Source organism: Podarcis filfolensis, assembly GCF_964270895.1.
Source record: "Podarcis filfolensis genome assembly, chromosome: 2".
In the NCBI taxonomy this organism is placed as follows: Eukaryota; Metazoa; Chordata; class Lepidosauria; order Squamata; family Lacertidae; genus Podarcis; species Podarcis filfolensis.
Genome location: NC_139605.1, coordinates 45,029,350 through 45,049,835, shown reverse-complemented (window position 1 = coordinate 45,049,835; position 20,486 = coordinate 45,029,350). Strand labels below are relative to the sequence as shown.

General features: G+C 40.4%; 1 protein-coding gene across 1 annotated transcript in view; it reads right to left on the bottom strand.

The window, feature by feature from the left end:
• FAM120A (family with sequence similarity 120 member A) overlaps positions 1 to 20,486 on the bottom strand; it is a 50,449-nt gene that overhangs the window by 7,361 nt on the left and 22,602 nt on the right. The window contains exons 4-14 of the mRNA XM_083602943.1: positions 15,033 to 15,161; positions 13,930 to 14,026; positions 11,300 to 11,397; positions 10,867 to 11,147; positions 9,338 to 9,425; positions 8,810 to 9,034; positions 7,836 to 8,010; positions 4,799 to 5,048; positions 3,927 to 4,041; positions 2,014 to 2,223; positions 1,241 to 1,424 (exon numbers count right to left, since the gene is read on the bottom strand). Coding sequence (XP_083459069.1) covers positions 1,241 to 1,424; positions 2,014 to 2,223; positions 3,927 to 4,041; positions 4,799 to 5,048; positions 7,836 to 8,010; positions 8,810 to 9,034; positions 9,338 to 9,425; positions 10,867 to 11,147; positions 11,300 to 11,397; positions 13,930 to 14,026; positions 15,033 to 15,161 — 1,852 coding nt within the window. The remainder of the gene's footprint in view (positions 1 to 1,240; positions 1,425 to 2,013; positions 2,224 to 3,926; positions 4,042 to 4,798; positions 5,049 to 7,835; positions 8,011 to 8,809; positions 9,035 to 9,337; positions 9,426 to 10,866; positions 11,148 to 11,299; positions 11,398 to 13,929; positions 14,027 to 15,032; positions 15,162 to 20,486) is intronic.

The window sequence follows — 20,486 nt, the reverse complement described above, 5'->3', positions numbered from 1 at the left end:
AAACCGTGAGGGGGAAGGGGGACATACAGGAGTTTCCCCAAAAAATAAGCTCTTGACCTCTGCTGGTGTGACCACAGTTTCCTTCCAAAAGCACAGGGCTGCACATCTGAGAATATGCCGATTTAGCACCCAAGAGCAAACATGGAAGTCCCATCGCCCAACCAGAAATTGGTGAACATAGAGAGTTTGTCAACCATTTTTTAATTTACAGTTGACCGCCTGTTGTGCAGGAATTCTTCAACAGGCAGAAGATATAGACCCTATCCACCATTTTGGACCGTTGGCTTGTATGTCACTTTAAATAAGTCATTTTATAAGGAGGTCATGGCAGTTCAACATAACCCTTAAAACACTAATGTGATCATGCAACAGACTGTACTGCAACATATTCTACTGAATTTATACTGCCTCCACATCGTGTCAGACGATGACCAGACGATATTTCCCAGTTGTCAGACATACAGAAGCATGAACTTTACATCAAGTATGACAATGCAAGGGGTCTCCAACCATTCTGGGTCATATGTGAATTGTTGAGGAGTACACCCTCACTCTGGTTGCCTTCCCCCCCCACCCATGGGTAACACACCCTCCTCATAACCGCTTCCAAACAGACAGACCAAAAGTGATGCCTCCTTCTGAATTTCCTTTATTTTATCTGGGGGCCTCAAGAAACCACCACTGCATTAAAGCTTGCAATGGTAGACCATAAAACTCATTGGTATCCTGTAAAACTCAAGGATCTGGTGGTCCACAAGTTACAGGTGGTCCACAAGTTACCCCCCCCCCAGGTTTTCAGTTACTCAACACACAATGACAAATGCCATGATTGTTATAGATGGTAAACATGTTTATGTGCTAAACCATATAAATAAGGAAACATATCCCACAGTACTGCACTATACAAATAGTATTATAGTGATTATTATTTATTAAATATGTTAGTTGCTTTACCTTGTCCAAGGCCACCCAAAGAGACTTAGAACAAACCAAACAAACCTGCCACCCAACAGATACATCAAAACTAAGGGGGAAAGAGAAATACATTTAAAACACCCCACCCACTTCTAAAAAGGAAACAGATAGTTAATGGCCAAAGGTCTGGTTATAGAGGAAGTTTTTGCCTGATGCCTAAAGATATAGAACGATGGCGCCAGGCAAGACTGCCTAATTATACTAATAACATTGTCAAAATTTATTTTGGATGAAATGCTACATGTTAACAGTGACACATGCTTACCAGGAAAGCCTCTGCCTCTGCCCTGAGGTGGTGGAAGTGGCCCAAAGTGCCGAGGGTATACAGAACCTGGATAAAAAGGCATGGCAGGCGGTGGAGGAAAAGGAAGTGGATGGTTCTGCCGGGAGAAATTTAAGCCTTCGAGGATGCTCTGGCGCATCTTTTCAACCTTGGCAGCTTGTTCAGTCTACAATAAAAAACCACACAGCACAAACACATTTGCACGACAAATGGAGGTGCCTCTTGGTCCAACCCCTGTTATGGTCAACGTCTTCCTTCCTACAGTTCACAGGAAGAAGATCCAGCCCAGCCCCATGTCTGGATCTCTGAGTGGTGGCAGAGGAGTATCTTGAGAAACCAACATATTTCTTACTGTTTATTCTAGAAAGCTAAATATTCTGACTGACCCCTTCTAAATTCAAATATGCTATTCTACAAAATCATTTATCAATCAAGAATCAACATCAGGTCTTAAACACAAAAACATAGTTTTCTGCATTCAAAAAGTCCCGGGACCTTTAGTAGGATAAGGTCAATACAATTTGTCAAGCTCTTTTTATTTACGCACATGAACGTATGTTAGATAAAGTATGACTCACCAACCTTTTGACTTAATAGCCCTCCAAATTAAGTCAATCTAATTACCAAATGTGATTTATTTAGTTAAAGTAAGCATTCTATTTTATTTTTTACCAAAGGAATTTGCAACTGACTAACTTGACTCAAAACTAGTGAAATTTCCATAGGCATAACAGACACCTGAGGAGCAAACATACCTGACCATCACAGAGGTCAATGAGAGGAACTTTCTCCCGGGTTCCTTTGATGAGCTTGGTCTGGAACAGCTTCCCATCAAAGTACATCCATGGACAACAATGCTCCCAAGGAATCGGTTGCCCGCAAGCATCATTTGCAAACAATGCCATGTCAACACCGCTCATAAACAATGCTGACAGCTGAATTCCTCGAGGATCTAAATTTTCAATCTTTGAAGACAGAAAATGAAACCGCAGTTGACTACCAGCTGTACAAAGTTATAGGCTTCAAGCACACTTACTAAGAGCTTATTACTGGAAGAGTACAGGGAAAGCCACATGATCTTGCACCTGCTAGTTAAGTTAAACTTGCTTAAAGCCCATTAAAATAGTCTGCCTGTGTGTAGTTAAACATTTCTCTGTATCTGAAAAATGTGCCCACTGCAGACTATTTAATACAAATGCAAGTAAATTGCAGATAAGTGTTTTTCAGGACTTGACCACTGTGGAAAAACCAGTACAAGAAAGTAGGCTATTTAGAAAACTCTGCTTCTTCCCCTTCTCCTTCCCTCCTAGGTTGTTTGTGGGAAGAGATAAGGCTTGCAGGCCCCTCCTTCACAATAGGGGTAATGAATGGCCAAACCTAGAGGTTCCACAGTTAATTTGGGAATGCAATCTATTTGGAAATGCTTAAAAAAAGCCATATCAAAACAAAGGATTTAGGTTTGCCATGGGCACTGGATTCTGCACAGTCCCAGGATCAGTTTGGCTGGTCCACTTCTCCTTGTGGCAAGACAAGCTAGAAAAGGACCACCCTCACTGTATGGCGGCATGGGGCTGGGAGAGAAAAAGAATGTCAAAACAAGTTATGAGTAAGAAAATATTTAAAACAAAGCAACCCCATGAGAAATGAATGTATTGATTAGCAGCAAGTACTATGGAAATTAGAGATGCAGATCTTTATTAATCCAGTTAGTAGAATAGCAAACACCTGCAGTAAAGGTTTAGGCATATCACTTCTTACCAGTATATTTAGCTTAAAAAAAAAAGAAAAAGAGGTCCTGCAACAAAATGTAACACTTTTGTCCAGGGTTCTGGCCACTCTATTCCATTTCCCTTCTCCCTGGTTTCCCACCCTCTTCCTGGAGTTCAGCATTTTGTGCGCACTGAGCATGCACGGTCCACAATAGGCTGTTTCTTCTTTTGTTTTCTTTGTTTTTTAGGTAGTGAGATGGGCTAGAGAGCCATGGTGGGAGGTATAGCTCTCTAAGGAAGTTTAAGTTGCTAGCAAGGGAGCAGTGGGCAGTGACGGAGGCAGACGGGGCGGACGGACCGGGGACCAGGAAAGTAGAGAAGGCGAGGAAAGGGAAGCAACAGACAAGGCAAACAAAAACAATGACTCCTTTGAGATGGGACAGAACCTTAACTACCATACTTCATTAGCAGAAGTCCAAACCCCTCTGTTTCAAGGTTAGGCACCAAAACCCTAGGGTTACCCAGTAGGGTCGGCCAATTAAAGTGACTATAAATCAGCATTCTTCCTATTTCCTGAACAGAAGATGCACAATTAGTTCCATGGAATAATTCAAGGTATATTGGTTTATAGCTGACACACAGGGGTTCCATGGAAAAAAGAGAGAATCAAGGAAAGTGATATATTCTTGGGAAACCCTTTATTACAAGTTTGAAAGCTACAGATGCAAAGGAAATAAAATACCAAGTAAAGAAGTGGATAGATGATATCACAATCACGATGAACAAGTCAGAGTTCACTTGGAGTTGAAACCAGAACCCCTTCTCTCATTCACACTCACACACACTTACACTTGCGTAACACACACATATGGATTAAGTTAAGAGTACTGACAAAGAAATGGGATTGCTTGTATTAAGTATGGATTAAAAGCCCCACAGAAGCAAAGTTCTAAAGTCACCTTTAGTTCCTGTAGTTGGTCAGGTTCATATAGTTTTGGAGATAAAGCTTGAGCCAGGAAGGCATCAAGTTCCTGGCGACGAAGTATCCGAACCCCAGGCCATTGCACCATATATCTACAGAGACAGACAGCACTGAATCAGCATTGCTTGGAAAGCTGTGGTACCATTACTTATAATTTCTGCATATAGGAATTGAAAGTCAAACAACCACATGGAAATTATATAATGACATAACAATACTTGGCACAAACCTGCAAAAAGTTAGCACTTAAAGGTCCCATTATTTTTTTAATTGGGAGACATTTACATTCAATTCTTAATTCTGCTATTGAAATCAATGAAACTAAGAAGTGCTTTACAGTATGCTTCTTAAGCTAGCGTTGTGGCAACAATAAAAACCCTGGTGTATATTAGATCAGTAAATTTAATACGAAAAAATTGAAGCACACTAAGCTTGGAAGAGCATGTAAAACTACGTCATCACAGAGATATTATTAATGCTAGATTAAATTAGTTAAGCCATATGGTTTGCATTCACTTGCCAAAGTTAAGGGCAAGACACCTGGGCTTGAATCCTAAGATTCTCTCGCACTCATGCAACAGGGATGATCACCACTGATGCTGCCTCTACCTGCAGATCTCCAGCCCCATATCCCAAGCCACTCCAGACTACCTAGCCCTCAGGAACAAATTTTGAGGTGGTGCAGCAGGCTGAAAAGGGAGAGCGGAGCCATGAAAAACCTGTTCCAGGAATGAGACTGGAATTGCTCATGGGAGGAAACCTCTGTCTTTAAATGGATTAAAGCAGGTGGCTATCTTGTGGCTCTAGATGAGTGTTTATCCTACACAAAAATCCAGTCAACGTACTCACCGTAATACACAACAGAGCACCATAAGGTGAGTGGGCACATTAGATGGGTTGAGCATTGCTGGTGTGTCTGACCTCATACAGGCCAAGAAAGCCCTCATTCGTCGATTCTTGTCCTCTACCGCCTTTCCCAGCCACAGTTTCTTCAAATTGGGACAGGTCCATTCCCTAAATGCAAGAGCTTCTACCAACTCAGGAGTCTGCGGGGACTTTCCTTTGTAAGCAGCCCATTCCTTAATTATCACCGGTGAAACTACAGAATGAAAAAAAGGAAACAAAATACTTTCAACTTCTGTACACATTTACCAAGGCTGAAATCCAGCCAGCATATTTAAGCTACTCATATACAGTTTTATTTGCATGGACAACACTTGATAATTTTTATATCTCCCGGATTTCTATGAAATGCATTAACACCTAAGTTGAAATTGTAGGTTGGTGGCTGGATATGCCATTGGACGAGTCAAATGTATTGAGAGACAAGACTTGGTTCCTTCCAGCTCTGATTCTACCTGATCTTGGAAGTTATTGTAAGTATGTTGGCCTGAATTCTAAGTTTCCATTCGTGAACAGAATACAGCCTTCCTGTCCACTTCCTTTAAATCTGCTTCTGGAAGAAAGGGGATACTAGAAAAAAGTATGGGATATGGTACATGGGGCAACAGGTAGAGGGGAGTTGTTGCGAACTGTTATCACCCCTTGTTTGAACAGAAAACTAACCTACAGCATCCAAGTCAGCTCAGACAACCCCCTCATTTACGTGGGGGCTACAGGTTGAGATATCGTGTGTGTCAGTGAAATTGTGTATATTTGAAACCCCATTGAAAAAACCTGCAAACACCCTGTTCTGCCCCTTTTTGTGATGTTTTCGGGTCACTTCCGGGTTTGGTGCAAGGGGTGTATGCACAGCCGTGCACATACTGAACGTATGTAAATGGGGGGGGGGGGGCGGTTTGCTTGTATGTATTTTCTTAATGAAGATTTGCAAAGGCCAAAAACAAAGGTGAAGCTTGGTTAAACAATATTGGTGCATGATCATTTCTGCATTCTGTAAGGTTCTGCTTCTCCCTTCAGGCTTGATGCTTTTATAGGACTTGTACAGTATGCCAAGCACTACTGCCATCTTGTTACGCTCTTTAAAACTGCAAACCAATATTGAGATCAAAATGCAGAAGACAGAACTCTTACCTCTGCCTTCTGGGGAGTATCAGAAAAGCTGTTTTCTGAAAGCCAGACTAAGGCCAGAACTACACATTCTGTAGCCTACTCACACTTGGAAACCCAGGCCACTGTTTGCCCTCTGCAAAGCAGCATTGGAGGGACCACGTGCAGATGAGGAGTGGGGGGCAAGAGATGGGGTGCTTACCCCTTCTGCCCGCTTGTCCCCTGCCAGGTTTCCAGAACAGTGTTTTCATCTCAAATGGTATAGTTCCTTCCCACTCAGCACAGGCAATGGCAAAAGATCCCATGCCACTCTGGTGTGAATTTGGTCTGAGTTGTATCAGAAGAATTAATTTCAGAGGACCTTGTGCAGGACATGTTTCCAGTGAATTGTGTCCAATAGGTGGACATTTATGCACGGTACATATTCAAGATCTTCTTGTCCAGCTATGCTGAATACAAGATACTAAACGTTAACAGCAATACTGGGTTCAGAAAAGATTTCATTTCACAAGTTAGATGGTTCTGTAATTCCTATTTTGTTTTATTTAACAAAATGTATATACTGCTTTATTGTACAAAAACCTCTAAGCGATTTACAAAAATATAAAATAAAATATTCTCTATAAAAAGTTAAAAACGAATGTTTTAAAACATTCAAAAGGTGATTAAAATCAATAATAGCTTAAAAAAAACAAAACAGAGCACATGTAACTTCTACATGTCTGGATAGGGTTGCCTAAACAAAAATGTTTTAAGCAGGCACCAAAAAGAATAATCCAAAGATGCCTGCCTGATGCCAACAGACAGAATTATTGAGACTTAACTTATTATATTTCTAGTAGTTTTATAGATTTTGACATATCTGCAAGAAAAAACCCATGTTTGGTGCTGTCCCATCAAGGTTATTGCTTAACTGTTTGTGTCAACATTCAGGATAGAGGCCTATTTTACACAAAATACAACCTAACAATGCACTTAGTTTAATCCTCCAACACACTCACTTTTTAAAGTAACCCAGAAGTCACTTCAAAACTGAATTCATAATACGATAATTATATATAAATTTTCCTCCAACAAGGTCGGGGAAGAATGAAATATTGTATTTCAGCTACAGATAATGTTGTCTTTTGCTGCTACTATTTTACAACTGCATTAGTAAGTTTTAAGATTTGTGTTTGTAGCAAAATTCAAAGAACTGCTGTTTAGACTGTAGTATAAAAGTGGTATATAAAGCTTTATAAGGAAATGCTGACTGTTCAAACATTATACGAAGCTTAACGAATTTTGGATGATATCTGAATTAACAAATCCATTTTTTAATCAGTCAGAAATCCATTAATTAGAAATTACAGTTATACTAACAATGACAGTGATGTCTGAACTGATAAACCATAGCTGTGGCCATTGTTTCTCCTCCAGAATCTTTTAATTGCATTCTATCGGTTGTATCCAACACTATGAGAATGGATTTCTGCTCACACAACAGGACTTCTTCCTCTTCAACCCCAATGACTCCCCCAACCCGAATTTACTCCTGAGGCTCTGGAGCAGATTTTGAGGGTGCATGGCAGGTGACAAGGGAGAGGAGGAAGGGGGGAAGTTCCATTGTGCAAGTGGACGTCTGTTGCCTACGTGGAATATGTAAACTGCTTTGAGGTTATAGATGATGAAGCGGTATATAAATCCTGTTTAAATAAAATAAATAGATAACATAGGAGGGCTGAACAGATGAAAAATGAAAGCAGTCCAGTATCTCTAAAACATATATGCCTATACGTTTGGCTCAAATGACACTCTAAAACATGGCTGGTGCAAACTATACTTTGGTATGATGTCCGAGCTCAGCCAGCAATAATAGTAGAAGGCAGATACATACATTCTGGAGGAAGTCTGTTCTTTCTAAAGGCAAGCCTCTCAGTTTTTTTCCTGCTTTCTGCCAAACTGAACAGGACACCGTAAACATACTGACGAACTGGCCTATAAAGAAGAGCAGCAGGAGGCAGGTCTTTGTTTGCTTCATCTTCAATAGAAACTGCAATTTTAATTTCACCCTGTACATGAACAAAATGATTAGTAGCATACAAACTCTTGCAGATTCCAGCATTAGTAGTAGTAGTCTAGCTCTCAGCACCTATTAGCTACGATAAAATGCACAATATAAAGAAACCACTCTGCATTAAAGTCTTGGATACATTTTTCATAATAAAAATAATTCAAGACCTAAAATCTCATTGGTTGATTAACTGATTCATTTTTTATCCAGTGTTCAGCCTGAGGACAGTTGCCTGGAGGACTTATTGATGCTGGTGCACACCAGTCATGAGAGAAGCACACTGAGATCAAGGTCCTAAAAACTGTAGACCTCAGGACCCACTGATGAATAACTGGTAAATTGTGAGGAAAAGAATGGTCCAGTTTTTCTCAACAGCATTAGGGGAAACAGGGTCTCTTCCACTACTGTGGAAGTACCCTGTTTATGTCATTTGGGTCAAGCCCAGCAGACTCTGTTGCCAGACATGAATAGGTTGATGGGGCAAGAAGTCAGAAACGCTATTAAATTATTTTAACATATACACGCTACAGAATCTTGGGAGTGCAACAGCAGAAGGCATTCCAGTGCATACAAGAATCTTCACATCTCCCCTGATCCAAACAGATGGTTGGTATGGCATTTCAAAGGGAGAGGTGGGGGGAGTTCTAAACATTTTTAGAAACCCCAGGAAAGGAAAGCTTTAGAAGCACCAGGGCTTTGGCTATGTTTGCACTAATTAATTAAAAGCAAGGGACAACAGCAAGCGTTCACCAACCCTTTTAGGATTCTGGTGCTACTTAAAACTCCGAAAACCTTACCTTGGTTAGAACATGAAATATGTAGGGATACATTAACCCCTTTTTGTGTCTGTGCTCTGCCACTCTTAATACTTCTGGTGCTACAGGTGGTAATGGAGGAGTGGTAATATCCATATGGTTCCTGGTGGGCATTGACAACAGACATGGGATTTGTGCACTATTGACTTGGTTCCCTTTAGCTTCAGCTGCCTGGTTTCCTGAAGAAACAGTAGAGGAACCTTCTGCCTGTAATAGACATAAAAAGTAATCTATAACAGGAACATCTTCCTCTAGCTTTAAATGTGGAAGCTTTGCAACTAAATATCAAGCATCTCTAAGAGAATTTTTGAAAGTAAAATTTGAATATACTTGCAAATGAAGTTAAAAGTCATATGCATGCATGCACAGAGCTCATTGCCCTTCAGGTGTCAAGAGCTTTTCAAATATCACCTTACAAAAGCAGTTTTTTTATTTTTAGAAAAATCACAGGATTCAACTGTGCATATAAAGTCTAATCAACACAGACTATAGTGCTAAGAAGGACTCTACCTTTGTTTGGTCTCCTGGATCCCCACGTCCTTGATTTTCTGACTGGGTTCCTGTTTTCTCCCAGCGCAATTTGTTCCCACCAACATGACTGGGGGGGGGGGGGGAAAGAATGCCACACTATTTTTATTTTCAGAATTATAATTCAAAGGTACTGTTAAACAGTATCAAGATAAACACAACCCCCCCTTGTGTATTTGCAGTTTGTTTCCACGTTCAATTCAAAGTGTTTTTTGACCTTTAGCACACCTTCATGGTTTGAGTCGAGGGCACCAGGGATATCATGTTTCTCCACATGCAACTGCCCATGTGCTAAGGTTTTCAGCAAAGGTCCTTTTCTAGGTTCGCTTCCACCTGGAAGAAAGCCTGTGGTGCCAAAATACTTTCTCCAGGACGTCTCATCTGGTGCTTAACACTAATGTCAAGTGCTACACAAAGAGCTTTTCTGTTTCCCCAGGCATTTTAATTTGGCTTAAGTGCAGCTGTTCTTTTAGAACTGCTGCTTTTAGTGTACTTGTTGTATGTTTTAATTATATCATATTATTTCATCTTGGATTTTTGTAAGCATCCGTGGGAATTTATTAAAAGGATGGAACAAAAATAAGATTGTTGCATAAGTTCGTTGTTAGGGGTGCTACTTGCACCCTAAGTTGTGTAAAGTTGACAGGTGAACAGCCACTTACCTGATGGCCTATGGCAAGTAAGAGTAGTCTCCAGGGGACCAGGCAATGAAGTTTTATATACAGTGGTACCTCCGGATGTGAACAGGATCCGTTCCGGAGCCCTGTTCGCATCCTGAGTAGAACGTAACACACGACTGCACGTCTGCGGGTCGCGTTTCGCCGCTTCCGTGCATGACGTCATTTTGAGCGTCTGCGCATGCGCGAGCAGCGAAACCCAGAAGTAACACGTTCCGTTACTTCCGGGTCGCCGCGGAGCATAACCTGAAAATGCTCAAACTGAAGCATATTTAACCCGAGGTATGACTGTATATTCAAAAGAGCTCCCCCCCCCCTTAGGTGAAAAATGGCTAACATAGGCACATGCACATACCAGTAAAAATTCGGCTACTAACCTTCTAACTGATATAAACTAATTTCTGAAATAAGTCTTCACTCTCTTTAGCCAACCAGGGGAAATTGGGAAGCCAAATACTGTTGCCTCTGCTCTCTACCTATTTCACAAATCAATCATTTTAAAGGATCCAACACTTAACATTGTCTGGTATAAGCTTATACACTTCCTACCCTGCACATCATACACACAACTAATAAACATTGTTGCAGCAAAAATTTAATAACCTCTACGTCTTGGCAGATACAAGATTAGTTTACTTTTTTAATTTTGCTCATTTATCTGAAAACATTTCTGTGCCACCAGCATTAACAAAACAAAGACAAAGTACATTACAATTAAGTAGATCACATCAACAGAATATAGAAACAACAGCAGGTGCAGGAACATTTCTCTGTGACAGTAAATTCAAAGACGCTACTAGCAACTTTCTTGCTAGAAACACATGATGTACTTACTTCACAGCGCCGCCACTGCCTTCATCATTGTCTGAAGATGATGATGTAGAAGAGGCAGGAAAGTATGTTGAATCCACATGATTGGGGCTCCCACTCTGAGCTGGGTTTATTGGAGAGGATCGTTCATATAGTGGTGTATGTTTTCCTTCATGAGGAATGTTGCTGTAGTTCTGCTCAGAAATATTTTTCCCACCTGCATCCAAGGTGATGGCTGGTTCCGAGAGGCTATAGGGATATGGACCCTGACCTTGGGTATTACCTTGACTAGACATATGCTGGGCCTAAAGGGGAGGAAAGTATATCATAAATTATAGCTGCTTCTTCATAAATCAGAGCAAACTGCTCATAACTCTATATATGCGCGACACACATTTCTCAAAAACAATTGAAGTGTGCTGGTGGGGAGAAAGAGGAAAAAGCAGAGTATACTTGCCACATGTTTTGCTTGGAGAGGGGTCTGTGGAATGTTAAGCATCTGAGCAGAGACATACGGTGGCACTATACCCGGCATTCCAAATTGATTTGGTCTGGCTATTACAGGAAAAATCAAAACAAATTCAGTCTCATGCACAGCCTGGCCAGAGTTGCATTTTAGGTGAATCCTCAATAGGAAAAAGTAATCATGTAAGAACAAATGCCTGATATTAGGCTTTTGTTCTTTAAAGCTTTGACCTCATTTCCTATAGTACAGGTTACTTCAACACACACTGACTGTCAGTTTTGTTTCATTTTCTGGCTCTCTCAGGAGACACATTCACTTCCTCCTAGTCTGATTATTTATTTTTTCTTTCCACTATCTGTTCCTGTTCTGTTTATGTTACAGTCACTCCCACCATTTGAGTATCCATTGTTTACTTTCTATATCCCCGCAGAACAGGAAGTGCAGCAATTTTAATTCTGCATCCAGTTCTGAAGTGGTTTGTTTTTAATATCCTCAGTTCGTGCGCAACACGCAAGAACAGAAGAACAAATATGAAATCTTTGAAGTCTTTTCTCACTTTAACCAGGATACTCTCTCAGCAACAAGTCATTAAGAAGTCTTTTTGATTGGTAACACATTTCTCTCTGTCGGTCAGAAATCAAGACTAGAAGAGAGTCAGGCACATGAAGATGGATACGTCATGTAAGAGGAAACCAAGTTCAAACAACACTTTACAGCCATTAATATATCTGCTTTCAATTAGTCTAATGAAGACTTGTTATGTAGGATTTCTCCAGAAGAGAGAGAACTGATTTCTATATGTTACCCATCAACCTGGGAGATAGAAGAGTAAAACTAACTCAAATCTGTACCATTTTGACAAGATAGCTTATCTCAGAATAGGTAGGTTATTGTGTGGCTGTCTTGGCGTAAAAAGGCAAGTCTTGCAGCACTTACTATTCTGTGTGATCAAGCCCAAATTACTGTGATTTCCACAGCAAACTGAGGTGAGGTGACATCACTTCAGAAGAGACAAAACCCACAGATGGGGAACTGACATTTATCCAGATGGTGTTTTGCCCCAGTTCCAAACATTTTCTATTTTAAAAACTATTTCGCTAATGCAACAAATGTTACCTTTATTAAAAGTTCTAGTTTTAGATTTCCATATGGTTACATGTGTAGACTAGAACAGTTAGTTATGACAAATGACCACAGTGCTCTTCTACCTCTTTATTTAATAGGGCTGTACACTGCATTCAGACAAATTCCAAAGCATAGAGGAATGCCTTGTCAGTGGTAAAGCAGGATTTGTATGAGACACCAAGGGTGAAGTGGGGATCCCTGGAAATGCATCACGGTAGCTCATCAAAAAAGGCATTTTAAAAAACCCTACAGGATGTGTGTCTGCTGAATGCTAAAATAGTATCTCTATGCTTATCATGAAACCAGAGTGGAATGATGGGTCAAGCTGGAATTAAAGAGGAAAAAGTTTATATAGCCTTTTTTTTTTTTTTTTTGTCTTTCCAATAGCTATCTGGGTGGTGAGCAGATTGAATGAACCCAAAGCTGAACTGGGCACCCTATAAAGCATCTTGGATAGAAGTGGGCTGTTTCCCAAATCAGGGGCCAAACTGAATAATGTAGTTGGTGCACACCACTAACATTTTCAGAAATAGTTAAGACTAGTCTCAGGATTTGTGTATAATAATCTGATGTAAAACTTATCCAGGATAAAGTTAGTTGTAAGTTCTTTAGATCTTGTTTTGGAAGCAAAATTCACTTTGTTGAAAGGAATTTCTGCACAAAGAGACACACTGGCACATATGCACACTCTCTCTTACACACAAGAACATTTCAAAATAGGATGCTATCCTGGAGAAGAAAAGCAAGCAATAACCTCACCCAAGAATCCCCCTTTTAACCGGCTGCATTTCCAAATCTGCATCAAATATTGCCATGTACGTGGCAAAGAAGCGGTCAGAGCAGAGCCTTCTAAACTGTGTATCGTGACATTTTAGTGTGTCGGCTACAGTGTGTAGGTGTGTCACACAAACACTCCCTGAATTTCTCCCAGGGTTAGTTTGCTAGTAAAACTGGATTACTGCATCGCAAAATGATCCATGTCTAAAAAGTGTGCCACCAACATGAAAAGTTTGGAAAGCTCTGGGTCAGAGGCATGAAACCAGAGAAAAGGTCCACAGCAGACAATGACCATGTCTGGGTGCAACACTGGCTTGAGCACTCACACTCTGCTCCCCCAGTGGGGAAGCAAACCACAGACTAGCTGGCTTAATGTTATGTCCAAGCCAGAGCTTGTGACTAACCACAGCAGAGAAGCCAACATCTGCTTGTGCACAAGCTAATCTGCCAATAAGTAACATCAAATTCAACTGACCAGAACTTCTCTGACAGCCGCGAGTAGAACACTTAGAGCAGACACAAGAGTGCCTGCTAGGTACCACAGCTGGGTCAGATTACCTACTGATCCAGGATATCAAAATGAAATCTGACTGATTCAATAGGATAAATGTTGTACGATTTCTCTATTGTCTCCCATCTCCTCCCTGGTGTAGTCATCTCCTACTGTTTAACCAAATTCTCAGTATCATACTCAACTCAAAGCAAGTTTCAACACTTACCTAGGTAGTGTGGTGGATGAAATGGCATAGGCTTATTGGTTGCTGAATAATATGCAACTGCTCTCTTAAATCGTTTAACTTTGTCATCCGTTCTAGACTAAAAGACATATTAAAAGCTTTATTAAAATTACACACACACGAACTAGTATTCTCATTTCTCAAACCTTTATGGGCATATAGACAAGATTGCAGTAAGATTCAGTACAATAAAATCTCTCAGCAAAATCTACATCTAACTATTAAATTAAGGTTGTATAACATTCACAAATCTTCACTGTATGTTGCAGAAACCTGACTACTATCTCCATCTTATCCCTATCCTGAGTAAACGTAAGGCTAACTTACATTCACCTGAATGCCACTCCCCGCTAACAAAAAATCAGTGCACAACTGATGCATGTGCAGTGCAAAAGAACATGCACAACTGATTTTATATGACTCTGTCCTCAGGGGCATAGTCTCTCTGCGAGTGGTATTTTATGGAATCTCCCTACAGTATTGCCAAAGGTGGCACATTCAGTCTTGCTAGCATGTATGCCCTGTGTTGATTCAGGTTGGTCCAACGGGAGATAAGTAGCTACTGGCTCCTCACATCGCACCATCCCTAGACTTGCACAGAAGCTGTTCCTGATTTTACTACTAAGTTCTTGAAATTCGTTGTCTAACAATCTGCGTTTAATCATCTCAAATGCAGGATTTTCTGATAAGCAGTACAGGGAGTCTAGAGAGATTCCTATCTGTTGTTTTCCCCCCTCCATCCCTCTTAACCATCCCGATGATTAGTGTTCAGCTAGCATGGTCACAACACCACTGTTAGGTTCAGGCCTATAATGCAACCACAACCAAAACTGAAATGTTAGTAGCCATGCTTGTGTTACTAAAAGTCTTTGGTGTTAACATTGCCATAAAGCTGTACCTGGTATTATGGAAATTTACAGAACCCAAAAAAGCAAACCCAAGTTACACATCCTTGGACATGACAATGATAAGAGAGAATAGCGATAGGCAGGCACGTGCACGAGTACCCACACAGTAGAAGTTGATTATTTGTGCAATTGTATTTTAAAATGAGTCTACACCTATGATCTTTGTTCCTTCCTTACCTGTGAATGTTGAAAGACATCTTTAGCTATGGCATCCAAATCAGAAGTGTCCTGAATATTGCGGACATAGTCAGCTACAGCTTTGATCACTACATCACAGGGTGGTAAAACTAACTGGTGTGCTCGTACCTAGAAACACAAACACATGTTAAATGCCACAGCAGCTCCCTAACATAGCTCAGTTTTGTAGCTAGCAAGCAGATCAACTAAAATTCCACTGTAAAATATGTTAATGAGTAATTCTACCAACACAAGCAGAATTTAAAAGCTTGTATATCTCAGATAGTGACCAATTTCTGAGGAGTCTTTTAAAAGAAAGAAGGATCTCAAAAAAATACTCTAAATATGAATTGTTATTACATGTCTGTTCAGCAAATGAGATGCCGACATCTAAATATGCAGCAATTTCTTTAGTAATTAAGTGGCAGCCACTGAAGCATTTCCATAAGGGATGTGTGAGCATAATCAAGTGGAAGCCAGGTTTTCAAGCTAATGGCAACAAGTAGGAAGAAATGTATAATTAAATGGAAACATGGGAAGAGTAATCTGGGAGGAGTTTGCAAAGTGGATAAAGGTAAATGATTTCAAATTGATTTTACAATTCTAATTATGTGGCGTCTTTCCTAAAATAACCTGGTTTAAAGTGAAATCTAAATACAAAGCATGTTAAAATCTACTTGTCTCTTTAAAACGAATTGTGGCCTGATAGCAAACACATCTTAAATAGGCTATTTTTCTAATAAAGCAAGAATTACAGGGACAAATGTCTAACTTCCGAAGTTGAGAAAATGGCACAATGAACTATTTAATTATTATTTGTTACTATGGCCTAACAAGAGTTTAGCAGGCCATCACAGGTGCTGGAAGCTAGGAGATGCTAGTCCACATTTTACCCAGCATTCCAACAGCCCACATGGGTGACCTTGTGCAAATGTTTTGCTACACGAACTTTGCAATGTATTCCTTTTCAAATTATGGCACTGTAACCAACAGAATGGTTTCCATGATCTCATGGAAACACGTTGGGGTTTTTTTGCGTACGTACTACCGACCAGCCTTGCTTCTGGAAAGTTCCAGACACTTACAACTCAGTCCTACGCCTATTTACTAGGAAGTATTGTTGTACAAAGAAACTTTGTTACAAATAACTGTGCATACAATTTCAGCTGCAGACAAGTGTTCTTCCTTTGCTTCCTTGAGCACATACAAAGAGGACTAAGCTGCTTTTCTCGAAGCAGTTCCAATTCTGCAATTGATGCAGACTACGTGGTAAAAGATTTTGGATTATATTGAATTGCAAACGAATGCATTAATTATTGTAGCAATCGGATAGCATGCATGCTTGCCCAGGAAATGTATTAATTTCACAACAAGAAATCCGATTTAAATCAATGCACCCTTGGACAAGTGTGTATTAAGGTAAATGTCAAACTATGAACCTCTGACATTTACTAGGAGTTCTTAACATTTTAGGGAGCCAGTGGAATATTTCAGACAATTCTGACATTAGTGGAAGTATTTTAAAGCCAACCAAGTGTCTTTGACCAAAGACATTCTTGTTTCAATAATTCATTGATAATGTCCAGAGTAAGTTTTGTGGGAAATTGTTCAAATATTTGCCAGTAATGGGAGAGAAAGGTGGATGAAATTTGGTCACTGTCAGAAAAAAGCACTCAGTTTGCCTTAAGATTCTTTGATTGGTGGCATGCATCTGTCTCAGAGAGAGAGTGGAGAAGTGCGTTTTTGGACTCCTTGAAAATTTCACAGTTTACTATTTCCTACGGACCTCCAAAGACTTTAAGGATTACCAATAAACATCGGCATTCACTGAACTTCTAATGCATACTGCAACATATACATTAGCTCAAAGTTGGTAAAGTCTCTGGCTTTTATTTGCACAACTTCCACAAAAATATACTTTAAAAGATTGATTTCAGCATCCATTTAAAAAGCTTCCTTCATTTCCATGCAGGCATCCTATGTGAACAGCCCTGAGATATTTTGATGGAAGGTGGTATAAAAATTGATTAAATAATGAAAGTAATAATAATAGTAATAATATAAGCAAGCTTCACTTTAATCAGTTGAGCTTACTCCTAAGTACATATGCATAGGATTGCAGCCTAAAAAATAACTAGCCATATTCATGTTATTCCCAACACAACAACACTTTTATTACAAGGAAGATTTTAAAGAATTTACGATGCTCTAGATGCCATAAAACAAATTTCTTTGAACTATGCAACAATTTTGTTTAATTAAAAGCATTCAATTCATTATCAGCATTTGTACTTTATTATAGTGCTTCACTACAGTGTTTTATTTAAATATTTTGAGTGTTGTTGTTTTAATAAAAGGGTGGGATCTACACTTATTACTAAAACAAACCTACAAATAGTTCAAGGTGAGGTTCCATGGTCTAATATCATCAATGCTTTTTCCTGGAAATCTACTGATTTCAGAGAACTTAATCTAAACAAATATGCTAATCTTGTGGTGGCAACTTAAGTCTCTTAGTACTCGACAAAGCTAAAATGTTAAGTTTACATTACATTTCCATCATGACAACAGTGGAGGTCTTAGTTGCTTAAAGAGTGTCCTAAAAGTAATGGGCACTAATCACGTAACGAGCTCCATCAGTGCAAGCCCTGCACTTGGACTTCTGCTTGCACAATGGGGCTTTTCCCTCCTCTCTTCCCCCACTGAAACTGGCTTGGGTTGGTCTGGAGAATGCCTAGAACAGCACACAGGGGAGGAGAGGGGAGACTGTTCCATCTGAGAAGCAGCAATGCCTGGGCTGATGGGACATTCACCACAGCACGGTGTTGGATCCCATCCAATATCCTAAGACATAGAGGAGTCTGGAAAAGTCAGTTTTAGCCAGCATGACTGCCAAAAGAAGTTTGGTTTAATTCATTTAAACTGTAGGTCATCTTATTGCAAGGACAGAGAAACAAGCAGTAACACAATAATTGTTAACTTATCATACAGTACGCCTTTAAAACTCCAGCAACTGCTTAGTTCTGATCACTATAAGCTAGACCAATTGAAAACATATTTCAATGCTTCTGAAAGCTTTAGCAAATCTCCAGCAGAAGAAAACTCCGTAGGTGGTTGAGCAGTCACCAGGAATACCTTTCTCTGCATCACTGCCACATGGATTCTGCACATGTATGGTATAGAGTGAGGTAAGAGTTCTGAGTTAATCATAGAAAGATTGTTACATGACGTAAGAAATGACTCATACTCTTCATTATAAATCCAATACATTTCAAAAGCTCTGCACATCTGGGCTTGCGCATATGAATTGGCGCAGGAAACGAAGAGCTAGTACAGGAGAGAGAATTAGAGTCAAGTGATGTGTGCCAATTAGAATGCAGGAGGCTGCACCTCTATGTGAATGGAAGCAATTTCAAGAGAAGCCCTATATGGCCAAGGGGAGGGACCATAGTTGAGTGGCAGAGGACATGTTTTTCATGTCAAAGGCCCCGGTTTAATGTCCAGCAGCTCCAGCTAAAGGGTCTTAGGAAGCAGGGCCATACCCAAGACCTTGGAAAACAGTTGCCAGTGCAGGAACTCTGGGGCCAGATGGATCACCATTCTGACCCGGTATAATGCAGCTTCATGTCTGGCATTCAGTCTTGGACAGATTGTTACAGATACAACCACACGGCAGCAGCCACTCAAGAGTGATTTTATTAGGAATCTTTAACAGTGATGCCCAAATAGCAGCCCAGCAAGTGTTTTTGAAATGAAGCAGCATAAAAGGCAACGTCTCACTTTCGGTCAAGCTAACAGAAGCCTGGAACCAGACAAAAACATATTTAGTAGGGCTGCTTAGCAAAAAAAAAAAAAAAAAAAGGTTTAAGATATGCTGCTCCAACTGCCTTTCTGCTTTTCGGTACAAAGGGAGGGTTTGGATGATTGTATCTCTGCTTAATAAGCCAAGATAGGAATATGCCTCTTGCTCATGCATGCAACCAGCAAACAAAACAGGAAGCTTTAACTACAGTATTGACTAGAGTTTTCCATTTAATCACAGTTTTCCCCATCTGGATCAACAGCTTTGGAATAAGCCAGGATATTAAACCAACTTCAAAACAGTGCTTGAATATCCCAGCCTGCTTTGAAATTGATAACTATAGTTTCCCAGTTCAGGTTCAACAGGAAACTTGTGCACAGGAACACAGGAAGCCGACATATACTGAATCAGGTCAACAGTCCACCTAGCTTAGTATTGTTTCTACTGCCAGGCAGTGGCAGGCAGAGTTTCAGAGAGGAAGTCTCTCCCAGCCCTACCTGGAGATGCCAGGGATTGAAGCTGGGACTTTTTGAATGCTCTACCACTGAGCTACAGCCCTTCCCCAATGGATCTGTGGACTACAGCAGGCAAAAACCTCATTTACATCTTTGGTTATTAAACCTCTGAATGTGATCTACTGAGGCATGTCAGAACTTGCAAAAATATTCTTAGACTGAAACTCCTGGGCCTACTACTCTGTTCCTCGGAAATCAATTCCCCCTGTTCCCATAGGGCCTGCCATTATGCGTAAAAAAGTTAAACCTGGCTGAAATTAAGGCGGGACACTTCTAAACCAGTTCAGAATCCTGATTAAATCCAGCTTTGTCCAGTATCTTCTTCACTGTTTAGATGCCTGCAATGGAATTATCCAGGCTCGACACCAACATGGCCTGTATCATGTAAGAAAACCTGCAGCAGAAGCTTCACGTGGCAGATTTACTTTGGTGCCAGAATTACATGCAAACCATCAAAACCTGGTTTCATGGCTGATCTACCTTGAAGTTGGCAATCACACCTCAGTACCGTTATCTGTGGCCTAACACTAGAATAGTAATTCACTGCAGCAAAAGAATACGAATGGCACCAAGATGCACTGGCAATTTCAGAGGCATATAGAACTACAAGAAAGGTTATCTGGGGTATTAAAAACCACAGCCAATAGAGATGGGGCAGTAAATGGGGCTGATTGCAACAGAAGACCTAAACCACATGGGCTCTAGTCCAAGTGGAAAGTTATTAGTGTGAAGCTGTATCCCAGCAGAAGCTCTTAATTTTCAAGAACTTTGGTTCCTGAACAAAAGAAGCTTGGTTTTTTAAAAGCCCAAATTATGTAGTATTTGCTTCACACAAAACCACTTACAACAGTGATGTCCATGCACTTTGTAGCCTCACTGGCAACCATTCTACCACATCACATGTAAAATCAAAGGTAGGGAGCCTTCGATCTGTGAGCCAAATTCACACCACAATATCATTTCCCCCAAACCACACCCGCCTGCTCCACATCCAACGCTATGTGTACATCAGGTGTGGAGCAGGGACGATGATGCTGGATCAGCTGTTTGACTGAGTTCCCCATAGGAAACTTGATCACTCAGCCAATATCTACAGAAAACAGGGGTGCCAGCCTTATGTTCAGACTGCCCTAGTCC